This window comes from Nycticebus coucang, chromosome 7 (assembly GCF_027406575.1).
Source record: "Nycticebus coucang isolate mNycCou1 chromosome 7, mNycCou1.pri, whole genome shotgun sequence".
NCBI lineage: Eukaryota > Metazoa > Chordata > Mammalia > Primates > Lorisidae > Nycticebus > Nycticebus coucang.
The window spans coordinates 87,350,638-87,369,910 of NC_069786.1; the positions used below are offsets into that span (position 1 = coordinate 87,350,638).

Here is a 19,273-nt window from a genome sequence, read left to right on the forward strand (position 1 = left end):
ACCCTGTCCCTGGGGCAGGACCCCAGCAAGGAACCAGCACAGTGACCTCTTACCTTAGCTTATCAGTTGTTAGAGAAGAACTATCTGAAGGTAGCAAAATAAAGAATGATTTAAAAAATAAATAAATAAATAAAATAATGATTTAAGACCAGCAGAGGCTCAGACTCCGTCTTACCTTTTTCTCCTAGTATCTAGAAGAAATACTGGTAGCTGCACAGAACACACATACACAGCTAAATGCATACCGTTTCTCCCTCATTGACGCTGCTGACATACAGCGTGGTTCTTACACTCTGTTCTACAGAGATGTGTCAATGCCAGCTGTACCTGCTTGTTGGGTTCCAGGGTCTCTTAGTGACTCCCTCATCTATGCATTGGGAATAACACTAGCTCTTACTCCTCTGGAGAGGGAGGCTTGTGGTGAGCAGAACCCTGTTATCTGCTTATGCACGTGTGTTGAGGTTCCAACACATGTGCTTCAGGATGTCCCAAATGAACAAACTGTAGTCAGCTATTCATTGTGTGATTGCTTCTCCACACAAATAACAGTATTTCTCTTCAACCATGATTGATTAACATTAGTCAGAAATGTTGCCACATATGGACACTGGGGCTAGACTTGAACCTGCCACCCCCAGTATATGGGGCTGGTGCCCTACTCCTTGAGCCACAGGCACCGCCCTGGACACCTATTTTTTTAATCTTCTTATTTCTAGGCCTCTTCTATAAGTCACTTCATTCTTTCATATACTCATCACTTATTCCTATGCCATAACCAGATACCTCAAATACACATACATGTATATACACACACATAAAACTGTAATATGTGCATAGTATATATATTTATATCTTGCTCATCACTATATCCCTAGCACTTAGCATGGAGTATGCTCAATAAGTATTTGTTAATTGGTATTTGGCATTATATTTAATTTACGTTTTCCCTCTAGATAGCCAATATTTATTTAGTCCCTGTTACATATCAGCCACTGGAAATAAAACTGTGCCAACATAATATGAAAGTCCTCACCCTCCATAGAGAAATTCCAGCTGAAGTAAGTGTTAGGAGAGGAATGTGATGCAGTGATCACATATTAAAAAGAATGGGCCTGACATAAGATGGAGCTGAGTGAGATCCGAAAGAAGAACAGGAAATGGGGACAAAGTTGGGATGGGTGGGGACAGTAGATAGGTGGGGATGATGGCCTGGTAGGTCCATTTGGAATTCATGTAAGTTGAAGAGAGAGAGCAGGACAGAGTGTTGTGCCAGATATGCTACAAGGAAAGGTGTTTTAGCATAGAATCTTGTTTATGTCAGCAGTTTAGAGTCAGATGCTCCCACTATGTTACATGCACAATAGAACCTCCATACCTGACCATCTCAAGTTGACCTAGTTTTATAGATCAGACATGTATCACATGTTCATGTCAGTTCAGTAGGCATTGTTCCTCCCCTCCAGCTGGCTACTTTTGCTGCCAACATAGCACTAGGAGTGTACCATGATAGTAGCTTAGGCCATCTCCTTGGGGTTACAGTAAAACCATATTCTTCTAGACGGGGCAGAGGAATCTTGCCAGGACATCCACAGTAACATTACGCCTTGGGAGATGGCTAGGAGGAGGGGGACAGTTGTGAGAAAGCAGGTATTTTCTAGATTGAAATTGAATTCCTTCAAGGTCAAACTATAAAGAGTTGGGATATATATTGTATTTTCCTGTCTTCTAGATGAAGAAGACTAGAACATGAGTAGAACATCATCGTACTGAGGTCATCAGTACAGATCAGTGATTATGCTGGAAATAAGCTTCATTTACAGGGAGGAGAGCACTGCTTACATTTAGTGCATACGCTGAGCACCAGAATTTTGACTCTGGTCAGCAGCCTGACATCTGTTTGCTCTGGAAAGACATCTGTAACAATGTCAAAGGAGTTTTCTTAGAAATTTATATAGACCATAAAAGGATGATCTGGGACTGACATAACCCAGCCTAAATGGACCATATACTGTTTATCAGAAAACCTGAGCTGATTCCTGTATGAGGCAGACTACAGATTCCAAATATCTGTAACAACCAATTCTTTCTCATTAGGAACTGGTAAAAACTCTAGCTAGATATCATGAGGGAAATCGCCCAAGTGGTCTATAACTTGTTTGAAATATTGCTTTCTGAATCCTGGTTTGTTGTTTGTTAATTTCATCTCCCACCTTGTCCTTCAACAACCTTGTATGCATTGAAATGGCGGCATCTTTACGTGAGGGCTTGTACCACAACTTCAGACAGTTTTTAGTCTATCAGAAAGTACCTCACTTCTGATTGATTAAAAACAATCTTTATCCAGGATTTTTTTTTTTTTTGAGAACTTTTGTTTCTCTACTAGAGGTTTTGCAAAATGCTTGCTGCCAATTACTCATTAGTCTGAGTGCGAGTTCTCCAGCATTGCTGCTGTTTCGTCACTCAGAGCTGAGCAGTCTAGTATAGTCCTGCTGAGATCTTTGCTGCTCACACTGTGTTGTCTCTGGAATAATTTCCAGATTCAATGTGGATTGGAAAAGTTCACTGTCCCTTCAAGAATTCTTAGATTTTGGGTGGCGCCTGTGGCTCAGTGAGTAGGGCGCCAGCCCCATATACCGAGGGTGGCGGGTTCAAATCTCAGCCCCGGCTGAACTGCAACCAAAAAATAGCCGGGCATTGTGGCGGGCGCCTGTAATCCCAGCTGCTCAGGAGGCTGAGGCAGGAGAATCGCAGAAGCCCAAGAGCTAGAGGTTGCTGTGAGTCCTGTGACAACATGGCATTCTACTGAAGGCAGTAAAGTGAGACTCTGTCTCTACAAAAAAAAAAAAAAAAAAAAAACAAAGAATTCTTAGATTTTGACCTTTGTATTTTTCAGTCACCCTCTCTGGCCACAGATCGCTTAAGATTCTGTGGTTGACCCCTCTCTTCCTGCGATGCTCTTTCTCCCTTCATTGTCCAGCTATGTGTAACCCAGGTGTTCCTGAACCCCAGAGTTAGCTAAGGGTCTTTCCTTTGTGGTCCCACAACACTTTGTGGATATGTATTATATTTAACTCATTTATGTGTTTGTCTCCCTCGCTATATGTATTATATTTGTCTCCCTCGCTAAATATGTATTATATTTAACTCATTATGTGTTTGTCTCCCTCGCTAGACTAAGTCCCTTGAAGACAAGTAGGATTTCCTCTTCATTTCTACTCCCCTCAAGTCCAACGCAGTGAATAGTACATAGTGGTATCTCAATAAATGTTTACTGAGCAAAATTCATGTTCATTGGGGTTTTCAATAGCTTTCAGGGGGCATTCAGTGATATTATAGTTGCCTAAGTTTAGAAAAATTAGTAATTGCAAAATGACTTATATGTGTATCTTTGTCTTGGGAAAAACACTCTTGGGAAAAAATACCAGTTTTGTTATAAGAGAACCACTAATCAACTTAAATTGCCAATACTGTAAATTGTCATTATATAAGAAATTAAAATCCCATAAGCATTTTTTCTCTTACTCTTAGAGTTTGCTTAAATACAGAGTGAAGATGTTTGCCAAATAATTGGGCTTCCCACAGAGTAGTGTTTTCCACTGAATCATTTGTTTCTTATCAATTGTGTTCCTCATTATAGATAACTTCACTTGTATCAGCCACCTGGTCTAGAATTGCCTTCGTTTCTTTTCTCCTTTTATTACTTATTGACTTTCTGTTATGAAATAGAAAAGCAATGTTGTTTCTGAACTTTATCATTACAGGTGTTCAATAGGCATCTCTGTGTCACTGAGAGGCATTTTTCATTCTATTCTTCTGAATTTTCAAACCTCAGTGCTCAGGATATAGATTGAACATAAAGAAGAGTTTAATTATATAGGAGACCATATAGTAAAACATTATAAATTCCTTTTTATCAGCAAATCCTTAATTTCATGAGAGTGAATGTATTAGTTTGCTAGGGCCACCCTAACAGTGTGCCACAGACTGGGTGCCTTAATAAAACACAGATTAATTTCTTCATCGTTCTAGAGGCTAAAGTCCAGGACCAAGATATCAGCAGGGCCGTTTTCTTCTGAGGGCATCTCTCTTTGGCTTTGATCTTCTCCCAGTGTTTTCACCAGGTCTTTCCCTGTGTCTGTGTCCTGATCTCTTCTTAACACAGACACCGGTCATAGTGGACTAGGACCTACCCATGTGATTTCATTTTACCTTAATTATCTCTTCTAAGGCCCTATTTCCAAATACAGTAATATTCTGAGAAACTAGGAGTTAGGAATTAGGACTCCAACACATGACATTGGAAGGGTTAGAAGGGACACACAATTCAGTCCGTAACAGTGAATAATACGGTAATTTATATATTCCATGCAGATACTGAAGAGATTCTCAGGTTGCTGAAATACTTTTCAGTGACTATTTAATAAATATGTCTGCTTCTTTGCCTTTTCATAGATCTGAAGGCTGCCTTCCTTTCTGTTCATAATTTTACCCTTGCTGATTTCTGGAAGTGACTGTCTGCCCCAGATGGTCAGTGCAGAGAGAATACTGGTGCTCCTCTCTCTTTAGGAATTCTGGAGTAAAAGTTGTATCAGAAAACAAAAGAGTACTTGGATACTTTTCTTTAAGATAATAATAAACCATTATTTACCATTTACTGAGTGTTTATTTTGGGCAAGTCATTGTGCTCTAATTATCACAGCAAGTCTGCAGCATAGATGTCATTATCCCTGCTTGATAGATGAAGAAACTGAGGCTCAGAGAGGTAAGTAACCTTTCCCCGAATATCACTTATTTTTCTTTTTATTTCTTAGGACACCTGTTGATTGTGACATTAGAAATGTGGGAAAGAAGTGAAAGATATATCAGATTCATAGCCATTCAGCTACTTGGTGGCAACCTGAGATTTAGGATCCTCAGTAGAGGGCTGAAGCTGTCGCACAATCTACCACTTAAACTGGGTTGATTGACTCTGGGTTACTTTAGGCCACAGCTTTGGACTATGGCCTGGATTGAATTACGGTTGTCTTGGCAGCACTGACTCAGAGGTGGACTCAAAGCTTTAGAATAGGTAATATGAACTCTAGGAAGATAGATTACCAAATTTTGTTATGGGATTGTAGGACATTATTACAGGGGACAGCTTGGAATGAGCTGTAGATCAGTAGTTTTGTACCCTAACTCAGTGTTGGAACAATGTGAATAGCTTTCAAAATGCCTGGGTTTCAACCATAGAGACCTTTATTGAGATGGGTATGAGTCTTAACATCTGTAGTTTTAAACAGTTGCCAGAGTCAATCTGATGTACATCCAAAGTTAGGAATTAATAAGCACGGCCAGGGGATGGCAAGCTATGGCCAATTGACCAAATCTGGCTTGGTGCCTGTTTTCGTGTAACCCATAAACTAAGAATAGTTTTCTGATTTTTAAATAGTTTTTTTAAATTATGAGAATAATATTTTGTGACACATGAAAATTATATGAAATTTAAATTTCAGTTTTCATAATTCAAATTTTATTGGCCTGTAGACTTTCTCATTTATGTATTTTCTATGTCTGCTTTCCTGCTACAGCAACAGAGTTGAGTAGTTGTAATAAAGAGCATGTTGCCCATAAAGTGTGAATTGTATGGCCTTTTTTTTTTTTTTTTTTTTAAATCCTACAACCATTGTTTATTGTACAGGTGATCCCCAACCCACATGATGGTTTTATCGGTAAGATTTCTGGTAGCGAGCTCGGGCACCAGGGCCTCCAAACTTTTTGGATTCACAGTGACGGGGGTCAGCTACAAGCAGAGTCCGGTCATATTGGATGAGGATGTCTTTAATCTCCTTGGAAGCCTCGTCCACATATTTCTGGTAATAGGCCACCAGGGCTTTGGAGATGGACTGACGGATAGCATATATTTGGGCCACATGACCACCACCTTTCACACGGACACGAATGTCTACACCAGCAAACCTCTCCTTGCCCAGAAGCAGAACAGGTTCCAGTAGCTTGTACTGCAGTGTGCGGGGCTCGATCATCTCCAGGGGCCGCCCGTTCACCTTGATGAGGCCATTACCTCGTTTGTAGTGCGCCACGGCTGTGGCAGTTTTCTTGCGTCCGAAGACCTGCATGGACTGCAACGGGCCCTTGGACGGCATGGCTACGGGCCTAGAGTGAACGTCCTCACCGCCTGTATGGCCTTTTATAGAAAATGTTTCTTGACCCCCAACTTAGGTTAAGTAGAGGTCATCACAGAGCTGGTTTAGAGCTTAAAAAGGAGGCATAGGCTCGATGCCTGTAGCTCATTGGTTAAGGCGCTGGCCACATACACCAGGGCTGGCAGGTTTGAACCCTACCCAGGCCTGCTAAACAATGACAACCACAACAAAAAATAGCCAGGCGTTGTCGTGGGCACCTGTAGTCCCAGCTACTTAGGAGTCTGAGGCAAATGAATCGCTGAAACCCAAGAATTAGAGGTTGCTGTGAGCTGGGATGACATAGTGAGACTCTGTCTTAAAAAAAAGGAGGCATAGATTTGTGTAACTTGTGTGTGTAGTATATTTTGGATTTTATTTTCCTGTGTTTTTTTCCCCCTAGCAGTGGGAAATTGATGAATCTGTACCAAAGATGATTAAACACATACTTTTTCCTCAAAACACACAAGTACAAAGAACATAGAATCTATGAAACAAAATGATCCAAATCTTTTTAACACTTTACTGAGGATCTTCTAAATTTCCCTTCTAATATCCATTTTCTATTACATTCCCACCCCCTAAACCCTTCCTCTTTTTTTTTTCTTTCTTTTTTTCTTAATTTTGTCTTTCCCCAACCTTCTGTTCCATGTTTTGAGATTAATGGCAGCTAGGTGCTTGAGAGCATTTACTTTCCTTGATTCAATGTTGGAAAAAAGGGAACAGTGTTTATAGGAATGATTCCAATATAAAAATTTAGTTGAGCAAGATTAGGAAAATACCACTGCTGGTCATATTGGTTTATTTCTACCTTCTACTTTTCATCCACTTGGATCCAGAAAACAAGAAAAGCACTAAGCGTAGTAAAATTCACAGTAAATGGAAAAAACTGAGGAAGCTAATTCTCTACCATTAGGCTGTGGTTTGTGCAGAGATGTAGGTACTATTTGCTTCCAAACCAGCCCATCCAGTTCAGAATATGAGCGATCATAACCTTATACTTGGGTGCAGTACTTCAAGCTTTTGTTTATTTTGTTTTTACTAATATTTTTGATGGTGCTAATGGTTGGAGGTGACAGGAAGTAAGAGATTGATATATATCAGTTTTTGTAAGCATATATGATACCATGGATTTAAAAATAATAATAATGAATGTGTACCGATTGAACTGATAAACAAAGTATTTGATTTCCAAATAGTTTCTAGTGATCATGATGATAGTTTTCTACGACCTTGAGAATCTCCTTATGAAACTGCCTGGTGTCTTGGGTACTGCAAGGCCACCTTCATGTTTACATGTTCTCATTTTTATCCTGTCCTTCCTCCATCCTAGTGAAGTGGCTACAATCCCAGGCATTTTTCCCCTACAGCAACCTGGAAGGAAGCCAGTAATGTCATTACAGATGGCAGTGTGCCCAGACTATCTTAAAAAAGCATCATCTCTGCTACTAATTAAGTTTCAGGAAGGTTGATATTTGCTTTTATATTAACAAGCATTTTGAAAGGCTGAGGGCAGGTATGTTAGAAGTGATCCTCTTATTCCTAAATTCGTGCCTAAACTTAATTGTCCTTCAGCTTTCCTGCTCATAAGTTTGGCAGACTGTCTGCTGGATGATAAACGGTTTGAAAGGGACAAAAGTAGGTAATACTTGCATGTTACATATTTCATACCAGGGCCTCAATTTATTTTCCTTTGTTTTTTTTTTTTTTTTTAAGGGTTCTGTACATTGGCCTGGCCTGTAATACAGCTCGCTACATTTATATTTCTTACCTGGAAAATGCCTGGACTGTTCTCCCCATGGAAGTTCTTCAAGGTAAGTTAATAGCTGGAATTTAAATTATTTTTCCACTCACCTAAGCTATGACTATGTAAAAGTCCAGTGGCTTGTAGCATCTGATTCTATAAAAGGAAGGGTGGACCTACTGTTGTATATAATTTTGAAAAAGTTGTCAAGGAAGAGATGACATCAGGGGAGCTGGGTCCTCAGTTACCCTCAGTGCTCTTCTGGGTTGAGGCAAACAAAGCTGGATTTGATCCACACCCCTGTGATTAAACAAAGGAAGAGGAACTCTAGGATAATTTCCTAAATTCTATTGTGAGATATCTAAAGGTGGTTTTTTGTAAGTTTACTACGCTTATTGAAAAAAGACTGTTGTTATTTTTATGACATCTGGTGATTCATAGCTAACGTTTTATAGTCACACTGTTTTCTTATAAACTTTTTAAATCTTTGCTCAAATATCTTGATATGACTTCTCTTTTCTTCAGTGTACTGTTTCCCATCAAAATACAACTCTGGAAAACTTTCAAGGAGGCTCTTGCCATGTGCCTCAGGAACACTGAAAACATGAATTTCTTTCTATTCAAAGCTTATTCCCATCTAAGCACAAATAACCCTGACTGTATCCTGAACAGCTGCCTGTTAGCAGCTTGGCTGAACCATTTAGTAATTAGCATTATGATTAAAGTAAAGGATTGGGGCAGGATCACTGGAATTGAGGTCTTCAGTGACTGCCTAGTTTACTAATCATTAATTGTACTAAACAATCTGTGATCATATACAATTTCAGTAGCATTTTAGATTGCCATTATCATTTTCCCTTACCCTAAGGATGCTAATACAGTACCATCGATGTAATTAATTTCTTGTCATGATGAAAGATTGATTCTTTCAATCGAAAGATTCACAATTTTACATCTAAACAGAATGTATAAAATGCACATGTATTCATCAAATTCCATTGGGGCAATGAAAAAAAAAACTTACCCTAATTGAAAGGAGATACAGGCTTGCTACCTGTAGCACAGTGGTTATGGTGCCAACCACATACACCAAGGCTAGCGAGTTCCAACATGGCCCAGGCCAGCTAAACAACAATGACAACTGCAACAAAAAATAGCTGGGCCTTGTGGCAGGGCCTGTAGTACCAGCTAGTAGGGAGGCTGAGGCAAGAGAATAGCTTAAGCCCAAGAGTGGTTGCTGTGAGCTATGATGCCATGGCTCTCTACCTAGGGCAACATAGTGAGGCTCTGTCTCAAAAAAAAAAAAAAAAGATAAATTATATTCACATTATAATTATTAAATTCAAATATATATATACTTTAAAGGGGCTTTTCTCAAACCCGATGCAACGGTATGTTAAAGGGGATACAAATATGTAGAATGGAAATATGGTCTTATAATAGGAGTTACTTTTTTTAGTAATCCTTTCCTGCCTTACTGAATCCTAAGGAGAGTCCTTGAGAGGTCTTGCGAGGAGGCACACATCTCAGTACTGTGTCATTTAAGAATAACAAATCAATAAACATGAACTGCAGAAAAGAATCATGCAGGAACAAGGTTTATGCGGCACAGTTTTACCACTGCCCAGCTTTAGTTTCTGTTCTAGCCTTGCCTAGTTTAATGCTTGCTTTAATTGCTTTATTTATTGGCTTGCCACAGTGTGCCGACTCTACAAATGGAGATCCATATACTTACAGAAAAGAGGTACTTATGCAAACTGAGTATTGTATATTGTATTAATATAGAAGTGGAAAAGGACAGTTTGCATAAGTACCTCAGGAACAGAAAGCATCCATGAAATAGAGGAATAGCAGAAGAATTTTATAAAAGAGGAAAACAAACGCTGTTGTGAACTTAAAAACTCTTTTTGCTTGTTAATTTAACAAAGAGGTATAAAATGGTAATTAAGAGCCAGTATGTTGAGTTCAGGGAATATAATAAAATATGCAGGGTGTCCACAAAGTTTGGGAACAGCTATTTTAAATTGCACACAAACTTTATGGACATCCTGTATATATATTAATTCATGCCCTAGCGTCTCACCATCTGTTCTGGAAGAGAGATGTGTGAAACACATTCAGTACTGCACAGTGTGTTAGGTGGAATCATAGGAAGACGTGCTAGGTAACACACAAAGAGCTCAGTAGAGAAAATAATTAACTTTGTGAAGCAAGGAGTGGGAGGACAAAGATTTTATTAAAAAATTCCCAAAGGAAATCACATGAGCTGGGTTTTAAAAGACAAATAGGAATCTGCCATGTGGCTTAAAGAGAGCAGCCGTGCAGAGTCATGTGCTAAGCACAGAGTGGAAAACAGAATGACACCTTCAAGGAACATAACATGTGCTGTGGCTAGGGCTTTACGGATTTATGATCTTGGGCTGCTGACCCCAGATAGATTTGTATAAACTTGTATGCACCTCAGGGTGTTTATCCTAAGGATTTTTCTAAAACAAAAACAAAATCCCAGGATTTTTCTAAACAAATTCAACTTCCCATGGCAGGCTACCATTTATACGTCTGGTTTTCACTTTATTTTGCCGTGGGCCATTAGAAACCTAGTTACTGGTCTGAAGGAAGCAAAAAAAAAAAAAAAAGAGGATCTGTAAACAGTCTCTTCATCCAATAGAGGCCTCTAAGACCAGTTTCCACAAACTCCTCCTTTGTTTCTAAAGCTGCAGGAGATGGTTTCATTCCCTGGCAGAAGTGAATGCTGAGTATTTTGACTGTAGAACAAAACATAATCCCCTGCCTTTGTTTGAACCACAAAAATAGCAGATCATCAATGTGGAATAAATCTTGTGTCATGGGAATATACTTCTGACTGAAAAAGTTTGTTTTGCTAGTCTGGATTCTTCTACCTTTACAGGGCCTTATCCTGTGCTTAAAGGAGACTCTCTTTAGGATTGAGTAAGGCAGGAAAGGATTATTTCAAAACACCACACTGAATGATTTAATTATACGACAAGCCCACTGTCATGATATAGACCCCTTAATTCCTTGACTGGAAATGCTGCACAATGATTCTCAAAGACCTGGTCTTAGAAAAGGTTGGGGGGTGGGATATTGTGTCTCATCATAGATGATCATGACACTGAATGACCAGTACTTCCATTCTTTAGTTTTCAACCAGCGTCATACAAAAGGGCCTTTAGAAATATAAGCAGAGTGTGTCTCCTCAGGGTATTACGCTTGCCTGATCCCGGTAACACCTGCAGAACTAGTACTACCTTGTAGGCAGCTGAAGGGGAAGAGACAAAAGAGAGGTACCTTATTTCATATCTCCTTCTTTTGAGTTGCATGTAACTAAGGATAGAGGATTCCTTGTTATCCTTCATTCCTTGGAGTTTCTTGATCATCCGCTCAGCATTCTATCTCCTCTGGTAACAATCAGCAGATGGGTTAAAAGCAAATCTCTCCTCCTTAGACCTGTAGGAAGGAGGCTATGCAGGCATTTAGTTGGAGGTCAAGGTAAGATCATTGTATATTCTCTGTTGGGTATTGTTAGGTCATTTCTTTCCCATGATCTTTCTCACATTCAGTAGCTAATTTTCTCTTGTAGCCTTACCCTTGTAGCAATTCAGCTACCATCTGCAGCAAACTTGTTCAGTAGGCAAGTAGTGGCACCATATAAAGAAGCACAAGATATACTTCCTTACCTACCTTAAGGAGTCTGCAGTTTATTTAGAAAAGAGACAGAGGGTCTAAGTGTCTAAAAGCGTTGTTGGCTGGTGGTGGTGGTAGTGGTGGGGTTAGATTCTTTATTTCTCAAAATTTCATTTTAAAAACGCTTAGGAATTTTCTCCTTTTTTACAAAAGACATTTATGGATTCATGATTGTGATCAAGAATATGAACATTTGATGAAAAGCAAAGCCAAACTTGTTGTGCTCCTTCTTATATATTTGTTTTGAATCCTTGCAAAACTCCAGAGATGAATGTGATCGAAATTATTCTTGCTATTAAAATCTATTTGAGGAGAGTAGAGCTTGCCTGGGGGCTGCTGTAATTGAAGAGGTCCTTTTGAGTTATTTGAGTGAATGGCTTCAGGACTGAAGGGTGAAAATGTGGTCTGGGTCAGCTCCCTCTCTGTAGGATGCTCAAACAGTGGGAGCTGGGTTAAGATTTTGATGAAAGGATGGATTTTTAATATTACCAGTTAGAAAAGCTGGAGCTGACATTTATAAAACTTTACTCTGTCTATTCAGCTGAGTAAGACCCATATTTTCCTTCATCTTATGTTCTAGAAGAGCATAGAAAAATTATAAGAGGATTACTCTGCAGCCTTTATCTGACAGTGGAAATTCTACACATGATTTCAATCTGTTATCATTCATATTGAAAATTTTATCTGGCATAACCTGTAAAGCACAAGTGGTTTGCCACATGAATACATAAAATAGGCAAATGCTTTATTTTTTTATTTTTTGATAAACGCTTTGAGCATTTCAGTTGATAAATTGGCATATAAAAGTCATTGGTGTTACTGTTAAAATTAATTTTCAATCAGAAAAGTCTTATAAAGTATAATAGAACAACTTTATTGTTTGCTACCCTATGTTTTGCAGTTACTAAATGTTCTTTAAAATTATTTTGTCCATTCAGAATTCATTTGAAATGTCTTCTGATCTAAGAATCTCTTTCTGGCAGTTGTGTTCCATATTACTCTCCCTTTGCTGAACTGTTCTTAGGCTTATGTACTGTGTTTTATAGTTTAGTACTTAATTGCTCCCTAATTATTTTATAAATATTAATTTTATTAACTAATTCAGTTTAAACTTTTGAGTGCAAAGACCCTGCCTTATACTTTTTGAATTCACCAAAGAGACATATGTATAGGAAGATGCGCTGTAAGTGCCTAATTTTTTATTCATTTTACAGTCCCTTGTGTTATATATGACAGTCGGTATTTTCTAATTTTTGAATCTTTTGAATAAGGTCAGGTGGGATGGCTTCTGCCTGTTAGTCCTAGTACCTTGGGTGTCCAAGGAAGGAGGATTTGAGGTCAGGAGTTCAAGACTAGCCTAACCAAGACTCAGACCCTCTCTCTGCTAAAAATGGAAAAAGCTGGGTACAGTGTTACATGTCTGGAGTTCCAGCTATTGGGGAGGCTGAGGCAGGAGGTTCACTTGAGCCCAGGAGTTTGAGGTTGCAGTGAGCTATGATGATGCCACTGCACTCTAGCCCGGGGTGACAGATCAAGATTCTGTCTCAAAAACAAAACAAAAAAACCAAAGCTCAAATAATATGGGAAGTTCTGTCTCAAAAACTTATAAAGAGAATTTGAAAATAAATTTAAAAGCCAAACTTTAATAACTCTTCCTATGATGACATTTTACTATCCATAACACACTTTTCTTAAAGTTATCTTTGGGGAAGTGAAATTTCTACTGGCTTTGATGTAAAAGTGGTTCTTGTGTGTTGGCTTTACGTAGTACAACACTGAGCATGCAGTATACAGCGTTGCCAAGTCTTGACATTAACAGTGCTCAGTTGGGCATGGTGGTCACCTAAAACCTGCTTGGAGATGGGCCACGAGTGTGGTACCAGCATGCAAAATTAAAGGAAGGCCCCCCCAAACATTGTTGCATCAGTTACTTTTTAAAAAAACAACTTACAATTTTTTTTTTTTTTTTTTGTAGAGACAGAGTCTCACTTTATGGCCCTCTGTAGAGTGCCGTGGCCTCACACAGCTCACAGCAACCTCCAACTCCTGGGCTTAAGCGATTCTCTTGCCTCAGCCTCCCATGTAGCTGGGACTACAGGCGCCCAGCTATTTTTTGGTTGCAGTTTGGCCGGGGCTGGGTTAGAACCCACCACCCTCGGTATATGGGGCCGGCGCCTTACTGACTGAGCCACAGGCGCCGCCCAACTTACAATTTTTTTAACAAGCTGAAACTTATGGAAGAGATTGTTTAATTTCTTCTCTCCACTTATACTCATATATGAGAGTTGGAGGTTTTCTCCTAGTTATCTAGGGTCCCTTTTATCCTTAAATACATTCTCCATCATTTCCAAGCACACAGAGTACTGTCTACCTAGGTTCAGTTGAACACCCTTTTGTTCGGCAGCTGTTACATGTCAAGCCCTGTGTTGGGTGCTGTACATGTCTGTTCTCAAGGAGCTTACTCTGCACCTCCATCAGGTAAATCCTGCCCCTTTTCACCCACAAGCCTGACGTTTCACGATGGCTGAGGAAATATTATGTATATCGTCACATTCTATCTGGCATGTAGTATAGATGCTTAATAAATGCTGTAAATGAATGCATGAAGAGGATTCTTGTAGTGTTGTATGTTGGCAGATGTGGGAATGTTGGCCTTTTATAACAGTTGTTGCATGTCTTATGTAAAGTCCTTTTCTTACAACACACACGAGGTTCATGCTGCTGCTGCGAAGTCCATTGCTCTGTGTAGAGTCCTCTGTAGAGTCCACCATTGCTGTTGGTGGCCCCAACTCTGGCAGACTGTCTTGATATTCAGCTGTTCTGTTTCCTTTTCTTCATGGGCATACAGCTAGACAGTCTCCCTTCCAGTTAGTTAAGACCATGTGATAGAGTCTGGCCAGTGGAATATGAGCAGTAATGATGTGTCATCTTCTAAACCTGACCCACAAAGTTCCCCATGTGCTATCCTCTCTTCCCTCCTCTCTCACGTGGATTTTGACACCAGCGATTGAAGATAGCAGAGCCTTTTTAGCTTGAGTCCCTGAGCAGAGCCTGCTATTCCTCTGTGTCTCCTGCTCATCGGACGTCATGTGAGAAAGAAAACAAAATGTCTAATGTGCGAAACTACTAAGATTCCAAGGTTTATCTGTTATAAAAGCTAGCATTACCTTAACCAATACAGACTTTTATTGCCTGCCTAGTGGAGACCTTTTCTCAGGTGCTTACTATTTTCACCAGGCTGATCTTTCAGAAGTGTATTTTTAATCACAGTATTTGAGAATTCCACTGAACTAATGAAAATGCATGCTTTGGTGTGCGAATGGGAAAGATTTGCCACAGCTGATTTTTGTTTATCAGTGCCAAAGAGATACTTAGGTTTTGTTTAGTGAGCTTAAGTCAGTGGCAGAAGCAAGAAAAACAAAATAGTGCTAGTTCCCCAATACCGAGTCAGTTCTCCCTCCTCCCAGCCATTATGATGTGATTTCCCCAAGCCAAACAGCATTTGACAAAGAGCAGCTGTTGAATGAGAAGAAAGAATTTTTTTCTTTGCCCATATGTTTATTACAATAGAGCATTCTTGTGTGCCAGAAATGAATGATTTTGAAATGCATATTGTAGAATCAGACACCAGTATTGAACATTGTAAGGTAAAGAATTATTTGGGGCATACGTGTTGGTAATATATATGATATGTCAGCTCTTTTGGGAAAGAGTGGGGAAGAGGGTAGTAAAAATATCCATTTTTTAAATTGGTAGGCTGTTAGACAAGTTTGGTGTTATCAATAAAACTACTCAAAGTAGATGGTTACATTTACTGTGGAAACACTTCTAATAATTGTTGTAAGGACGTACAGCAGTATTTAAGCACTCAAGTTGTGACCTTAGACAACTTGAATTCAAATTGTGTTCCACTGCTCAGCTGTCTGTGTGACTTTGGTAAAGGCACCCTCATCTCCCTGTGCCTTCACATTTTTTGGATAATGAAAAAAAATTACTGTGCCTATTATGGGGAGGAATAGATGAAATAATCTATGTAAAACACTTAGCAATTTCTCTTAGTATAAGCTGCTATAATAATATTATTAATAAAAAAATGTAATGTTGGGGCAGCGCCTGTGGCTCAGCGGGTAGGGCGCCGGCCCCACATGCCGAGGGTGGTGGGTTCAAACCCGGCCCCGGCCAAACTGCAACAAAAAAATAGCCGGGCGTTGTGGCGGGCGCCTGTAATCCCAGCTACTTGGGAGGCTGAGGCAAGAGAATCGCCTAAGCCTAGGAGTTGGAGGTTGCTGTGAGCTGTGTGACGCCACGGCACTCTACCAAGGGTGATAAAGTGAGACTCTGTCTCTACAAAAAAAAAAAAAAAAAATGTAATGTTAATCATAATTATTGATTCCAGACTATTCAAATGTAAATTATCCCCAAATAGTTGAGGTTTTGGCCAAGAGCTAATCCTGAGGGATCCCAGTAAAGGTAAGGTTTATGTGACCTTTTTGGTCTCTGAAAGTCATTCATTGCCAGTCCATATGTTTATTAAGCACCTATTATGGGAGCTGGTGTTGAATTGCCACTGAAGATACGTCAGTAGTATACGTCTTCAAGCAGCCCAGGAGATATAAACACATATTACCAGGAGAGTTCGTGTGTGTCCGTGTTATTATTATCAGTCAGGAGTAAAATCTTTTTATTTCTGTTGTGTGATTTACTAACTTGGTTATCTCATAGGTTCCCAGAAATTTATAATTCTAGTATAAATACATTTACCTGTGCCACTAAATAAATTTGCTTATTTTATCACATAGCGAATAATCACCTACTGCTCTTTCACAGTTCTTTAATAAAAAGTAAAGAAGGGGCTGGATGTGGTGCTCATGCCTATAGTCCTAGTGCTCTGGGAGGCTGAAGCAGAAGGGTCTCTCGAGATCAGGAGTTCAAGATCAGCCTGGGCAATAGCAAGGCCCCATCTCTCCAAAAATTAAAAAATTAGCTGGGTGTGGTGGCCTGTGCCTGTAGGCAGAGCTACTGTGAAAGCTGAGGCAGGAGGATGGCTTGAGTCCAGGAGTTTAAGGCTGCAGTGAGCTATGACTACACCACTGCACTCTAACCCAGGTGACAGAGCATGATCTGGTCTCAAAAAAAAAAAGTAAAGTAGAAGCATTTTGTTTTCCTAGTTCATGATATATTTTATCCCCTAAATTTTATAGGAGAGATGTTTTAGGTAGCACAATTCCTAAGACTTTCATAATCTTGTCTTATAAATATGGAAAATGGTAGAAGTCTTTATGTGTTTAGGTTGCCTTTTCATCATGTTTAAACTAGAAGACCAGAACACAACTGTAGTAAAAATATTGGCAAATGAATTTACTAGAAAGTTGCATATTCAGGGTTAAGAACAAGAACCCCAAGTCCACAACTGTCTTTTATACACATGTGATGTTCCTAACCCAATTTCTTTTTAAAGACTGTTTAGTTTTATTGGTTTCTTTTTTAAGAATTGGGATGAATTTAATTGGTTCTTCCATTTAAATTATATTTTGATAAAAGTTATTTTAGGGAAATCAATTTTAATCCTTCCTTGGGAAACACTGTATCATAAAGGCAGAGTGGCTTCCATCCTTTTACTTTTAGTACCTGAATTTTTTTTTTAACTGTCTGCTTTACCATTTTTTCTTGCAGTTAATGCCCTGAGTTACTTTAAAGGATGTAGTTCCCAATTATCTAATCAGTCTCAAAAAGCAATAAGGAAGCTAGAAATCTAACTGTAGAGAATATTTCACAACTGACTCTTAATACCAGCCAATAAATTCTAAAAATAGTTTAAAAGTATCATTACTTAAGTCATCCTACAAGAAAACGCTTTAATTATCTTAGAACACTCAAGAGTTTTAGAACATGCTCAGAATTTTGAAGGAACAAAAAGGAGGACAAATTTTGTTGGAAAATTCTGTGTGTGTCCAAGACTCCACACTTAAGAGAATAATTGCTAAAATTATATTTAATCTTGAATCATAACAAAAAATATATTTTAATGTTTTGATCACATATACACATAGGCCCATCTTTGGCCCTGGGCAAGGAGTGAATGGAAGTTATTCTTTAATGATTACAGAGTTTTGTTTGGGATGATAAAGTTTTAGAGATGGATGCTTATGATGGTTGCACAACATTGCGAGTGTACTTAATGCCAATGAACTGTACGTTTAAAAATGGCTCAATGGTAAATTTTGTTAGGTATATTTTACCACAGAAAATACATTAATAAATAATTCACATTTCAAAAAAGAGTAACCCAAAAAGTGCTGGCCAGTCAAGCCCTCCTGCTTTCCCTCCTTCCAGGAGTGACACATGCAGCCATCTGGGCCGCATGCATCTCTTACCTCAGTGCAGCTGTTCCCCCGGAGCTGAGGACGTCTGCTCAGGGCATCCTGCAGGGCCTTCACCTGGGTCTGGGGAGAGGCTGTGGAGCCATGATCGGAGGCGTGTTAGTCAATTATTTTGGTAAGAATGGCTTTCTCTTTCTTCTTAGCAAAGTATCTAAGGAATGGAAGAAAAAGTATCCAATGTACTCAGCTCTATTATGAAGCTAAATTATAGCTTTCACATGAAGGCTATAACCCAACTATAGCACAAGACTATGAGGAAAGGGCCAAGGAAGGGGAAGGGTGGCGGGAGGTTAGGGTGGAGGGAGGGCAATGGGTGGGGCCACACCTACAGTGCATCTTAGAACGGGTACAGGCGAAACTTACTAAAGGCAGAATACAAATGTCTACATACAGTAACTAAGAAAATGCCATGAAGGCTACGTTGAACAGTTCGATGAGAATATTTCAGATTGTATATGAAACCAGCACATTGTACCCCTTGATTGCACTAATGTACACAACTATGATTTAACAATAAAAAAAAAAAGAGTAGCTTTCTCTGTTTTCCTTCAATGAAAACATGATTTTTCAGCAACATCTCAATAAACTATCAAATTATTTTTGAAGATTGCTAGAAGCTAAACTCTGGTATTCATATTCTCTTTCCCGATTTCATGGTGCTCATGGTTATCAGGTGGTGTGCTTCAATGGTTAAGCTGCTGACAGCCAGTTTGTAACTGTGCACTCTCCTCTGACAAACAGCCTAATGAGATGCTACAGAGATACTTCAAAGCACCAGACAAATGAAAAAGCACATGTGCTTTTAGTGTAAAGTAAGGTCCTCTAAACTTGCTGGTAATAATGCCAAAAGAAAGAAAATTTGTCATTGTTATTCTATCAGGAGATTCTGAACCTGAGGAATCTAACTATATGCTGGCTTTGGAAATGTCACTGCATTTACAACGACCTTTGACTGCCTTGTCAGATTTCCCTTATTGGAACTATAGGGCCTGGGGTGGAAATGAGATTATTCTGTTCTAGGGATATTAACTCCTCAGTCACCTATTTAAGGTGGGCCCAGGGATGAGTGACTTTATAGCTCTGTTTGAGTTGTGCCATTCCAACTACAAATTCATGGAGCTGTTTGTTAATAGTTGAGTAAATGAAGAGGAGAGCACTGTTGTAGGTGAAAGGCATTCAAGACAATCCTTTATAAATACAGTTTTTATAACTGATCAATAACAGAGCCAATATGAGCACCTGGGTCTCCTGATACCTACCCAGTC

The 19,273-nt window shown here is 39.2% G+C and overlaps 2 protein-coding genes across 4 annotated transcripts in view; one reads left to right on the forward strand and one right to left on the reverse strand.

Moving 5' to 3' along the window:
* The window catches only part of MFSD6 (major facilitator superfamily domain containing 6), a 74,069-nt gene that overhangs the window by 48,231 nt on the left and 6,565 nt on the right, over positions 1 to 19,273 (forward strand). For all 3 annotated transcript variants that reach the window (XM_053597354.1, XM_053597352.1, XM_053597353.1), the window contains exons 3-4: positions 7,896 to 7,993; positions 17,962 to 18,123. In XM_053597354.1, coding sequence (XP_053453329.1) covers positions 7,896 to 7,993; positions 17,962 to 18,123 — 260 coding nt within the window. The remainder of the gene's footprint in view (positions 1 to 7,895; positions 7,994 to 17,961; positions 18,124 to 19,273) is intronic.
* LOC128590151 (40S ribosomal protein S16-like) lies at positions 5,698 to 6,170 on the reverse strand. The gene has a single exon (XM_053597357.1). It carries the CDS (start codon positions 6,141 to 6,143, stop codon positions 5,706 to 5,708), a length of 438 nt encoding a protein of 145 aa, XP_053453332.1. The 5' UTR covers positions 6,144 to 6,170; the 3' UTR covers positions 5,698 to 5,705.

Excerpts from the sequence above, each read along its gene's own strand:
- LOC128590151 (XM_053597357.1), bottom strand. The coding sequence starts at position 6,143 with ATGCCGTCCAAGGGCCCGTTGCAGTCCATGCAGGTCTTCGGACGCAAG.